This window comes from Cyprinodon tularosa, unplaced genomic scaffold, assembly GCF_016077235.1.
Source record: "Cyprinodon tularosa strain WSP-4 unplaced genomic scaffold, ASM1607723v1 ctg430, whole genome shotgun sequence".
In the NCBI taxonomy this organism is placed as follows: Eukaryota; Metazoa; Chordata; class Actinopteri; order Cyprinodontiformes; family Cyprinodontidae; genus Cyprinodon; species Cyprinodon tularosa.
Genome location: NW_024039153.1, coordinates 779710 through 792099, shown reverse-complemented (window position 1 = coordinate 792099; position 12390 = coordinate 779710). Strand labels below are relative to the sequence as shown.

The following is a 12390-nucleotide window of genomic DNA, read 5'->3' as shown; positions in this document are numbered from 1 at the left end:
ACACAACGGGGTATGAAAAGGCGTTGTTTACAGTTGTGCTTGGCTGCCACGCAGAAACTGCCGCCTATGGTGATTTTTAAGAGAAAGACTTTGCCTAAAGAGACTTTTCCAGCTGGAGTCGTTATTAAGGCAAATGAAAAGGGCTGGATGGATGAGGAGATGATGAAAGCGTTGCTGAGGGAGGTGTATGGGAGGAGACCAGGTGGTTTTTTCCACGCATTACCATCGCTTAATCTGTGACTCCATGCGTGCCCATCTCACAGCCGATGTGAAAAACATGGTGGAACAAATACACGCTGTGCTCGCCGTTATCCCGGGAGGTCTGAAAAAGGAACTTCAACCGCTCGACATCGGTGTGAACCGGCCGTTCAAAGTAAAGCTGCGAGCGGCGTGGGAGCGATGGATGAACGACGGAGACCACAGTTTCACGAAAAGTGGAAGGCAGCGCCGGGCAAGTTACGCCACCGTTTGCGGATGGATTGTTGATGTTTGGATTAACGTGTCTGCTGGCTCTGTTGTTCAAGCTTTCGCAAAAGCCAGCATCATTTCCGAGGAGCCGCGCTGCACGGAAAGTGAGTCTGACAGCGAAGGATGGGAAATTGGCATGTCTGCTTTAGCGCAGCTGTTTAATTCAGAAACAGAGGATGATGACTTTGATGGGTTCGATTAATACTTTGTAATAAATACATGAATAAAGCACAATCATACTCAGTTTTGCTCCCGCTCTATTTTTAAATACGCAGTAGAGGTATTTAAACGTAGTAGAGGATATTTACCGGTATACAAACCTTATGTGTGTGTTAAATACAGAAATGGCACACATAACTGAGACTGCAGCCTTTTAGTACGGTGCGCCTTATGGTCGTGAAAATACGGTATGTGCAATTTAGCGACAGAAAGTCAGACCCTTAGGTAACCTCAGAAGCCCATTTAAAACGCTTCGTCCAGATGCTTGCAGGAACAGTGGTTGTGACTGTGGGGCTGTGCCATGCAGACACAGCCCCACAAGTAACACAAAGAAGCTATCAAATAATTGTTTGTTTTTTTATTTTATATCTCAATAGTATCGAAAAAACAGTAATAGGAGTCTAGGTCCCTATATCCCACTTCCAGGTTCAATCCCTTTTTCCTTTTTTTTATTTGCATCTTTTGAACAACAAGAGGAGGACGTGATGAAATGTAACACGTGGTCCTTCCTGAGCATGCATTATATTTGAAGTCCCTGAATGTTAGTGATCCTATTTTCCATTAAATTAAAGAAGAAGAATGCTTTGTGCCGGCTTAAGAGTTTTTATTCTAAATTTAAATTTGAAGCTGTTTTGAACAGTGATGGAAGTAACGGCGTTGAAAGTAACGGTGTTACCTTCTTTTAGTAACGAGTAATCAAAATTATTACTCTTACTGTAACTATAACGCAGTTACCATTGCTGACACCCCATTACTGCGCGTTACTCAGGTCGCACAATTAACAATTTTTTTTTATGATAGGACTCGTGTGCGCGTCATGAGAGAGGGGAGGATGAGATTGGCTGTTACCGGTGTTTAACGTACAGCACACACAGAGAGATGGAGAGTGAGGAGGATCCAGCAGCAAAACAGCGTTTTCCAGATGGAAATACCGGTGTTACGTCGAGCTGCGTTTCCCCATCACATACGGTTTCCCCTGCATCTCCGCACAGTGCAGGCGGCACGATTTACCACGCAAGCGACAGGAAACGCGCATGCTCACTAAAGGCGCGCAACAGTCGCCCTGTGCTCGCGCCACAGGAGAACTATGGAGAGCGTGAACGATCAAATGATAGCCTATATGGAGAAAGGGAGAAATTTGGATGGATGGATGGATGGATGGATGGATGGATGGATGGATGGATGGATAGATAGATAGATAGATAGATAGATAGATAGATAGATAGATAGATAGATGTTGCAGTATCTATACCAACCCAAACACACAGGATTTCAGAATTAGACATCCCCAGTTATTAATTTCTGAACACCAGATCTGAACGCCCTGTTAAAAAACTTCACACCCATGAGTAGAGGTGATGGGGCCTGATGATATTTACACCGCATCAGATAGCGTTCCCCCCATGTTAAGCAGAGGGAACACTATCTGACGGGGTTTAGTGGACCATCAGATAGCGTTCCCCCCTGATGTAATTTACATTGAGTTGCAATAAATGCTAAACTCTCTGCAGGTTCTTGTCTTTGTCGTCCGCTCTATTCAGCTGGCTTTGGAAACACACGGCGAGAAGGTGGGGGCTGGGTGGTGAGGGTTACGGGGGCGAGAAACGCAAAAGTAACGCAATAGTTACTTTTACTAGTAACTAGTTACTTTTATTGTGGAGTACCGTATTTTCACAACTATAAGGCGCACTTAAACGTCTTTTTTTCCCCTCAAAATGTGCGGTGCGCCCTATGTGTGTTGTAACTGCGACTTTTGAGACCACCTCATTGAGGAGATGATGAAAGAGTGGCTGAATGTAAGGAGACCAGGTGGGTTTTTTTTCCACTCATCACCATCGCTGTTAATATGTAACTCCATGCGTGCCCATCTCACAGCTGATGTGAAAAACATGGGGAAACAAATTAACGCTGTGCTCGCTGTTCAACCGCTCGACATCGAAAAAGTCCACCTGAAAACGTAATAATTGCAGTCAGTTCATCCAGATTATCTATTTCTGTCGGAGGCGCTCAGACCCCCACATACCAGCGGTGCGCCGACAGGAGAAATCCTTTCATCAGCAGCCTCTAGGCTGGGCAGCCTCCGGGTTCACGCGGTGGATGGCAGGTGTTTTTCATCTAAATAATTTAAACTGCAGGCACCCATAAAAGCGAAAATATTCCGTCGGCAGGTTTCAGGATTTTAAGTTAATTTAGGAGTGATCACAGCGCTGTGTCATCTGCGATGTGTCTGTCTCACGGCCAGCTGCCAGGTTTGATTAATACTTTTTAATAAATACATGAATAAAGCACAGTCATACTCAGTTTTGCCCCCGCTGTATTTTTAAATACGCAGTAGAGGTATTAAAAGGTAGTAGAGGACTTGTACCTGTATATAAAAAACGCGCCCTATAGTCCGGTGCGCCTTATGTGTGTGTTAAATACAGAAATGGGACACATAACTGAGACTGCGCCTTTTAGTACGGTGCGCCTTATGGTCGTGAAAATACGGTAACTCAGTTAGTTGCTCAGTTACTTTTTAGGAGAAGTAACTAGTAACTATAATAATTACTTTTTCAAAGTAACGTGCCCAATACTGGTTTTGAAAGGCTTAAGATAAGAGAGAATTGCAACATAATGTTCTCTTAAAATAAGTTTCTGAATTAACTAACCAAGCTGGCGAACCAAATTAAAGCCATGTTTGTTTGTTTTAAATGGAGTCAACAAAAATCCCTCTAAGGGTCGCAGTATTGATTTGAGCGGCAGGACTGAGAATCAGCTGTTTACAGATCAGCTATTCAACCAATAAAACTAACTTTAAATTACTTTACCATGAACACAGAAGATTCCTTGGGCATTAATGATACTATTCAAATACAATTGCTTTGACTTTCAATGTTTTTACATCTCCGACTTAGAAACTACGTCATTTTGGCTTCAGTGTCATTTAATGCACTTAAACATTCTTTTGAAAACAAAAGTTTAAAAGATAAATGGGCCAAAATGTACCTGTAATGAATCGGTTTTCAGCCTGTCTTTGTGCTCCTCTGATGAACGCAGAACCTCTCTATACATCTCCACGGCCTCTACAAACTCGCCTGCAGGCGACAGAACAAGCAGCGTTAATCAGGTGAGACTATAGGGATAACCTGTGTGTAGAACGAGCTAAGAGGGACTTTAACACAACATATCAGCGCACAAAGCACCAGGAAACAAAGATGAGATCATGTTCTGTGTTTTGGACTTATTCCCATGGGAAACAGAGCAGCAGCCGAGAAGAAGGGCTTTAATACCTTTGATGATGTGAATTCCAGCCAAACCATTGAGTGCACACACCAACTGCCTGTGACCTTCTTCACACTCCACTCGACATTTTTTCTGCAAAGACTTGAGGAGCTCCTCCATTGTCATGGTGCTGAAAGAGAAGAAACATGCCTTAATCTACCAGTGGAAATTACATAGCTTAAGATAAACACAATTAATAGCATTAGAATTTAAAAAAGGGTTTATTACCCGCCTGGTTTACTTTACTTAGCCTAGAAAGGCTAGTAATTAGCAGGTGCCACCGAAGCAAAAGAAAACTTCTCTCATTTACCTCTTCTGCAGAGGCAGGAACTCCCCCCTGACGGCCTGCGGATGGCAGCAGGCCTGACGCAGCCTCAGCAGCGGGTACAGGATGGTGTTGACGGTGCGGCGGTCCAGGCTGCCCAGTTTCAGGCTCCAGTCAGAGATTTTCCTGAGTTTCACCAAAGCATCCTGGGAACAGACCTCATGCTGGCGGTGGTAAAAATGACCCTCGACTGGGGTGAAGTGAAGCCAGTGAACCTCCTCTGTCTGAGGGGGAATCTGAATCTAAAGAACGAAAAAAAAAACATAAAGTAAGGAGATTCTTTATCCTTTAAAGAATGATTTGTTTTCCGTGAAATTCTTCTCAAAGCCCACCTGGTCGATGACGTCTTTTTTAGCTGACCGCCATAATATCTGAGCGATAACATTGTACAGAGGTTCTGTGTTTCCACGGCGATAAGGGCGATAAAGCAGCTGGTCCCACCAGTGTTTAACCCAGTATGGATCCACGCCCAGGAAAAGCATGAGGCCGTACAGATCTACAAAACACAGATCGCTTCAGCATGGAGCCTCTAGCAGGTTAACAGTTGATCGATGGACTGTTTTTTTTTTCACCTTCTAAGCCTCTTTGGACAGGAGTGCCGCTGACGCACCATCGGTTGACGGAGGCAAGACGCAGAGCCATTTCTGCAGCCTGTTGGTGAGAAGATAAATATAAACAACAGAGGAAAGAAAACATAAGAAAGAAAAACAAAAACCTGACAATGGATTCCGTTTCACCTTCGCTGTGGGACACTCAACCATCTGGGCTTCGTCCAGACAGATGCGCCACCACTCCACGGCCACCAGGGGGCTGGGAACCGCCATGTAGCGCTTCTGGTTTCGGAAGCGCCGGCCGTCTTTGCTATTACTGTGAGGAATGTCGACGTAGTTGAGCTCAGAGCGAAGCACGTCGTAGGTGGTGATGACCACGTCTTGCTCAGCGAGCATACGAGGCTGGATAAAGCCGTGCTTCTTCACCCCCTGATACACCTGAGCGGGGAGACAGGCGGTGTGAGGAGGCTACACTGAATACATGATTGATAAAGGAAGAAAATAGTTCTGAACGTGAAAAAAAAACAAAGAAAGTTTAACATTATTCAACACTAAACATTTAATACTTAGATCCAGCTACGTTCTCTGGGATTAGGGCTGCAACTAACGATGATTAAGCAAATCCATCTTTTGATTATTCTTTTCCATGAATCGATTAATAATCAGATATCCAAAGTTTCCATCCATCCATTTTCCGTCACGCTTATCCAAAGCGGGGTCGCGAGTGGCCTGTCAACGGGCGAGAGGCGGGGTACGCCCTGGACAGGTCACCAGTCCATCACAGGACAAACAACCATTCACGCTCACCTAAGGAACATTTATAGGAAGCCAATTAACCCTTTAAAACCAATTGTATCATATTTGATCCATAGGTTTTTGAGACCTCTACATCATCAGTGTTATATTTTTATTCTTAAAAACCCTGACTTACACAACAAGTCGCATGTAGGGAACAGAAAACCTTTAAAAAATTATAGAGAAATGCCTTATGTATCAAATTTGATGCATATCAATGAACTAATTTAACTTTCTTTTTTGATGTCATTTGTCAGAAAGTTCACTGACAATTCTAATAAAGTGTCAATTACTTTATGGTCCAGGCTTTAAAGGGTTAATCTAACAGTCATGGTTTCGGACTGTGGGAGGAAGCCGGATGCCCCGGAGTTCACCTTCTTGCTGCAAGGCAGCAGTGATACCCACTGTGCCAATGATGCCTTAGGGAAATCTTATGAAATAAAGCCAGGTGATACTCAATCTTTTCCACTTTAGGGGTTCTGGATAGAGCATATCGACAGGCAGAGATGGGAAGTAAAGAAGTACAAATACTTCGTTACTGTACTCAAGTAGATTTTCCTGATATTTTTACTTTACTTTACTACTTATTTTTATGACGACTTTTTACTTCTACTCCTTACATTTTTACACAAATATCTGTACTTTCTACTCCTTACATTTTAAAAAATTGGCTCGTTACTTTAGTTTTGAATAATTTCAATGGAGTTACCGTTATTATTTTTCACGTCATCAATACCAGATTTAATCTAATTGGATGGGAATCTACGTTGCATTTGACGCACCACTACAAGATGAATCGACAGATTCGGCGGTATTCATTGGCGGCAAATCATTGCAGCTTGGTGGCGGTGGCGTTAGCATAGTAGCATGGACGACGAGATGACTGAAAATGAACACAACGGAGATCTAGTCCTATTGGCAGACATCCATTTAAAATGTAGGCAACGGCATGAAAAAAGTGGTTTCTACTTTTACTTTTATACTTTAAGTAAATTTACAAGCCTGTACTTTGTTACTTTTACTTGAGTAAAGAAGTTTAATCAGTACTTCCACTTTTACCAGAGTATTTTTTAACACAAGTACCTGTACTTTTACTCAAGTACGGAAAGTGAGTACTTTTGCCATCTCTGTTGACAGGCAAAAATTTTTTTTATCCTAAATGCAAAATATTTACAATATTTTTTTTAGAATTTTGGTGTAATTACTGCTCTGATTGGGTTGCTTTACCAGCTAAAAGCATGCTTTACAGTCTCTATACTCTGGTTAACGATCAACGAATTACTAAATTAGTAGACGATTATTTCAATACGATTAATACGATTGTTTCAGTCACATTTGGGTCCATACATACCAAAGTTTTATCATATTTGAATACTCATTTCCATACTCATAACCATTTTGTGCTTGAAAAACTAATTAAAGCGGATTATCTGACCTCAGGTTTGTCAGAGAACATTAATGCAGGGTTCCTACAGCATAAGGCAAGTTAAATTCAAGACTTTTTAAGACTTTTTAATGTCACTTGAAATAAAAATTTAAGACCAAATTTACAAGAAACACAAGAAAAACCTGCTTGCGACAACTTAACCCAAAGGTTTATTATAACATAAACCACTGCACTAATGTTTCAAATTTTGAAAAGCTTCCCATACAGGAAGAAAGCTAAAAACACAAATATGACAGACATATTTTAACAATTATTTAACTGAATTCACAAACTTTGTTTTAGCAGGGAACAAAACAAATCAGTCTTAAAGCCACAACATAACCAGTGCTAAGTCTTTTTTGTAGCTATTTTTCTTTGTATGGTTTTCTTAGTATGTTTGATTTGGTGATAAGTGGAGGCGTTGCAGAGACAAGGGTGGAACTAAACTGAGAAATACCGGCTGTTTCTCTGTAACTCCATTTTGACGCTTTGTGTTTCGTGCTTCGCATGTGCGACTCCACTGCCTTAATTCCCATCGTTCTGAGCTTGAATGACTTCTTGCACAAAATCCACTGAGCCTCATGCATGTTCCCTGGTTTTAAGCCATGGAGAAAACTCTTGGCTGGAGACAATTTTCATTACATTTACACTTGCTCATATTTTCCAGACAAAAAGTTAATGGTGCATCTCCCAAATGTCCCGGCCGCAACAGCGCTTTTATTGGTTCCCCTATTGGGGCGGAAGCAATAATGGCGAGCCGTTATTTTTTTTAAATAAATAAAAAATTGTCAATTTGAATGTTTTATTTAGATTACAAAAAGAAATCGTAATAAATATAATCCTATTTATGATATTTTAAAAATTAAGACCTACAAAAGACTGATTTAAGACATTTTAATACCAATTAAGGCCTTAGTTTTATTTTGAAGAATTCAATGCCTTTTAAGACTTTTTAAGGAGCCGCAGGAACCCTGTAAAAAGAAGCTTAAAGGGACAGTTTAAAAACACTTCACATCTAAAACCATCTGTACTGGTTTCAATCATACATTCCCAATACAAACACATTAATGGTTGATTTTTATTCATCTGTCAGATTGTATCTAAAACCACCAACGTTCTCACCAACACTCGCAGGGAGGAGGATCTGATGTGGCGGTTGATCTCTTCGACCCACTGGTGGCAGATGGAGCTAGGGGAAATGATGAGTGTGGCACCAGTGGATACTGGTTTCATAGCTACCAGGCAGTGAGGACAGTAAAAGGGGGTTGTCGTAAGACTTTCCTCTTTATAGTTGACACAGTCTGCATGTTGCCACAGCTGACAGTTCATACACTGCACGCGGGCCTTGTAATCAATAACGCCCAGCTCTCCACAGATGCACTCAAAGCGGTAATCCAGGGTGTTGAACGGGACCACCGATGCTCTGGTGGGAGTTTCTGTCTCGTCCTGAGAATCCGTCTGAGAGGCTTCTCCTCTTTCTTCGAGCGGCTCGTTGATTCTGGGAATGTCCTCACCTTTCTCCTGGGGTATCTTCACAGATGCTGCGGTAGTATCCATCGATTCATCCTCCTGATCAGCCCGCTCGTTCAAACGTTCATCCCACTGCTTCCCTTCTTTTCCTTCTGTCTCACACCAGTCAGACGCAGGACTCAGATCTCTTTGATCATCTGACAGGGAGTTTTGCAGAGCTGCCTCTGCCTTCTCTTTTGCTCGTCTCTGAAACATTTTCCTAGGCGTGCTCTCTGCCGTTTTGAAAATCTAACATAGAAAAACACAGATTAAAGCCACAAATCAAACACAATGATTAATAAGCATCTTTTCTTTCTTTTTTTCAAACAGTTATGGACTCTTACAGACTTGGGTGCTCCTGACAGGATCTTTTTTGTTTCTTTGTAGTTTTTTCCCAACTTGAACGACCCCGCCAAGCCTCTACCCTTGACCCGGTCGACCATGCCCTCATTTATTAGCTTCGCCAGCGTCTTCTTGATGTGATTGCGGTTCTTCAGGAGGTCAAAGCCGTATGTGGCCCGGATGTAGGTGAAAACAGCGTTGACTGAGGCTCCTTTGCCGGTCCGCATTTCCTTTATCGCATTTAGCAATATCACACGCACGGCTGAGGAGAAAAACATTTCGATTACTATGAAACGAACTTTAAACACTCTAAAGAGTCCAAGATAAATGCAGGTGATGTACTTGGGTGGGAGGTTTTTATTTTGGGCTGAGCTTCAGACTTGCAGCGGGTAACTTTCTTTTCTAAAGGACGAGGAGGAACGAAGTAATTTACAGATTTTCCCTATAAAAGGAAGAAGGTGACACATTTAGAAAAAAAAACTACTTTTCAAGCATGAAATAAAAAAAAAGAAAGTAGTAAACAACAGAGCCGCACCACAGGCAATGTGAAGGCCTCCTGCTCCAGATTCTGTCGCGTATGAAAAAGGATAAGCGCCAAGACCTCCACTGTTTTCCCGAGGCCCATCTCATCAGCAAGGATCCCACCAGGCCACTCAATACCAGCGAGAGGGAACTCTCGAATTAAGCTAAATTCACAGGAAAAATAGAAAATATTTATCATTGGAAATTATCATCAAAAAGAAGCAATAGAATGGAGGAAACAATTAGAACTGCAAGGTGCAAAGGAAGGGGTCCGAGTCTGTCCCTCCCCATACCTCCCACGCACTCACAGTAGGCCAAAATTATTATGCTGTGCCATATCGTATGATCATGGTTCTTGGACACTGAGAAACAGTTTACATATTTCATCTTGACATGATGACCAGAGAATAGGATGCAATTTTCAGTCGGCCTCGGCAGATGGCCGCTCACACTGAGCCTGGTTCTGCTGGAGGTTTCTTCCTGTTCAAAGGGAGTTTTTCCTCTCCACTGTCGCTACAAGCATGCTTAGAGTGAGGGATTGCATTCGAGTCAATGAGTCGATGCAATCAACTGGTTTTCCTTAGATAGAAAACTTTGAATCAATTTGACTGGATGATCTGGTTGAACTGTAAAGTGCTTTGAGATGACTTGTGTTGTGAATTGGCGCTATAGAAATAAACTGAATTTAATTGAATTTTGGCTCATTAACAGCCGTAAGACCTCTGCAAGTCATGATGGTGACTTTTCAGAACCGAACTGCTGTAAAAAAGACTTTTTGCAACACATTTCTCTTGAGATTCAGAACAAACAGATCCAGACTGTAGGACAAAGTCTCCTAAGGATCCTTTGGTGTGAGCCATATGGACAAGAAAGCCTGCCTTGCTGTTAGCCTGCCTGCTAAGCTGCATGAAAACTCAAGCATTCCAAATGGACATGGACAAAAGGTTTGCAGGTCTGGCACAATTTAGGGACAGAACAAACAATATGTCTTTTGAGGATTTTGGTCTTTTTAATGTGTTTACTGATGAGTAAAGACAAAGCTAACAGGATGGACTGCATGCCGTGCAATGCTATAGTAACATGTGTTGAGCTGTTGTTGAAGGTTGGGCAAGCTTTATTTCACTAAGAGTTTAAACACCGATATAACATTAGTGTTCATGTGTTCCTCAGATGCTCATTTCCATTAACAAGTATGACCAAGAGTCGCTGCTAGCTATTTCAAATAATCATTTGACTAAAGGTTATTGGTTCTTGATTAAGCAAATCATTTAATAAAACATTTTTGGCCAAATAATGTTGTATTAATCTTTATTCATCATCATATCCCAAATTCTTCCAGATAAACACAAATCCATCTGAAACTGTAATATGGTTTTCAACCATGTTTCCCCTTCCTCTTCTAACATAGTAGTTTAGTTTAGTTTCACTAGTCTTAGTTGAGAGTGTTAAACTAAAATATATGCTAGGAATGCTGAATGATTTCTGTTAATAAACTCTTATATTTTGAACAGAAGTTGTGGAGAATTTTTTCCATGTATGTGCAGAAATAACTGTTTGACCATGATTAGTGCTTGAATCACTCTTTCATTTATTGTTCTAACACAGCTAGTAGGGCGTGTGTTCATAAACAATAAATAACAGCCGAAATAATATCTGATTAAATAAGATATTTACCACCCCTACCGGGAAGGGCAATAAACATCTTAAAGTATCAGAAATATAAATTCCTAGCTGGCTGGGAATTGAATATAACTGTTATGCGCACTTTCATCTGGTTTGGTCTGCCGCGGTTTCCATAGACTCGTGAACGCGCTTTTAGGAAATCCTATACCCTACTGTTTATGCTCTAAAAACATTCTAAATGACTTATTTTCGAGTAAATTCTGGATGCTACCCACTCAGGACACTTGGAATACATTGGACAAGCAGTATGGAGGAATATTGACACATTTTTTGTGGACTTTTATGGACCTTTCTGTCTCGGGCACCATAGACCTCCATTATTTGATAAAAGTACTCCAGGGTGTTGTTCAGCATGGGGGGGAGTAGAAAATGAAGGCTAATTATGTTTTGGGTGTACTATTCCTTTAATATGGCATCCAACCTGGATGGGAATTTAACATAATATAATATCACAACAATTTGAAAACCATTTTTTAAAAGCTCTCACTTCTCACTTAATTATTCATAAAAAAAAAAAAATCTTTCAATCTTGCTGCTTTTTGTAATTCTTTTCTTTTTTAAAAATGTCATTTCTTTTTCTTCTTAACGTGGCGCCACACAGGGTTAGAAGTGAATAAACTGGGTTCACCACCTCAGGATTACGCTTCTTGTTTGGGATGTAAATTCATTTCAATATCTGAAATAAAATAATAGAAGTGACCAAAAAGCAAGACCAGCGGTAAAACATTCTTCATGTAGAAATTCCTATTTATTCTAAATTTTAAAATACTGGCGCGTTCTGTCTCTTAATAAGATGCACATTTTTGGACCATTCAGGCCTAAAATAATCATCATTGTTTCCAATGCTTGATTCAGATTCATTCACCTGTTTCACTAAAACAGTTTTTTTTCTAAAGATTTTGTGGATGAAGACTTGTTGACTGGTATTTGAACCTTAAATGTCAACATTAAGGACTACCAGCCTCTATGAAGAGCTACTCCACATGCAATCCAAAATAAAACGTTTGTGTTCAGCTTTAGCACCACCTACAGGTGAGAGCTTTATTCCTTGAACCCCAGTCGGCCTCAGCAGATGGCCGCTCACACAGAGCCTGGTTCTGCTGGAGGTTTCTTCCTGTTAAAAGGGAGTTTTTCCTCTCCACTGTCACTGAGGGATCGCATTTGAGTCACTGAGTCAATGCAATCAAATGGTTTTCCTTAGAAAGAAAAAAACTTCAATCAATCAATTTGACTGGATGATCTGGTTGAACTGGAAAGTGCCTTGAGATGACTTGTGTTGTGAATTTGGC

General features: G+C 41.2%; 1 protein-coding gene across 1 annotated transcript in view; it reads right to left on the bottom strand.

Moving 5' to 3' along the window:
• The window catches only part of shprh (SNF2 histone linker PHD RING helicase), a 34780-nt gene that overhangs the window by 15814 nt on the left and 6576 nt on the right, over window positions 1-12390 (bottom strand). Inside the window, exons 5-14 of the mRNA XM_038299563.1 lie at window positions 9432-9582; window positions 9239-9338; window positions 8899-9158; window positions 8168-8803; window positions 5011-5262; window positions 4846-4924; window positions 4606-4769; window positions 4259-4515; window positions 3957-4078; window positions 3673-3761 (exon numbers count right to left, since the gene is read on the bottom strand). Coding sequence (XP_038155491.1) covers window positions 3673-3761; window positions 3957-4078; window positions 4259-4515; window positions 4606-4769; window positions 4846-4924; window positions 5011-5262; window positions 8168-8803; window positions 8899-9158; window positions 9239-9338; window positions 9432-9582 — 2110 coding nt within the window. The remainder of the gene's footprint in view (window positions 1-3672; window positions 3762-3956; window positions 4079-4258; window positions 4516-4605; window positions 4770-4845; window positions 4925-5010; window positions 5263-8167; window positions 8804-8898; window positions 9159-9238; window positions 9339-9431; window positions 9583-12390) is intronic.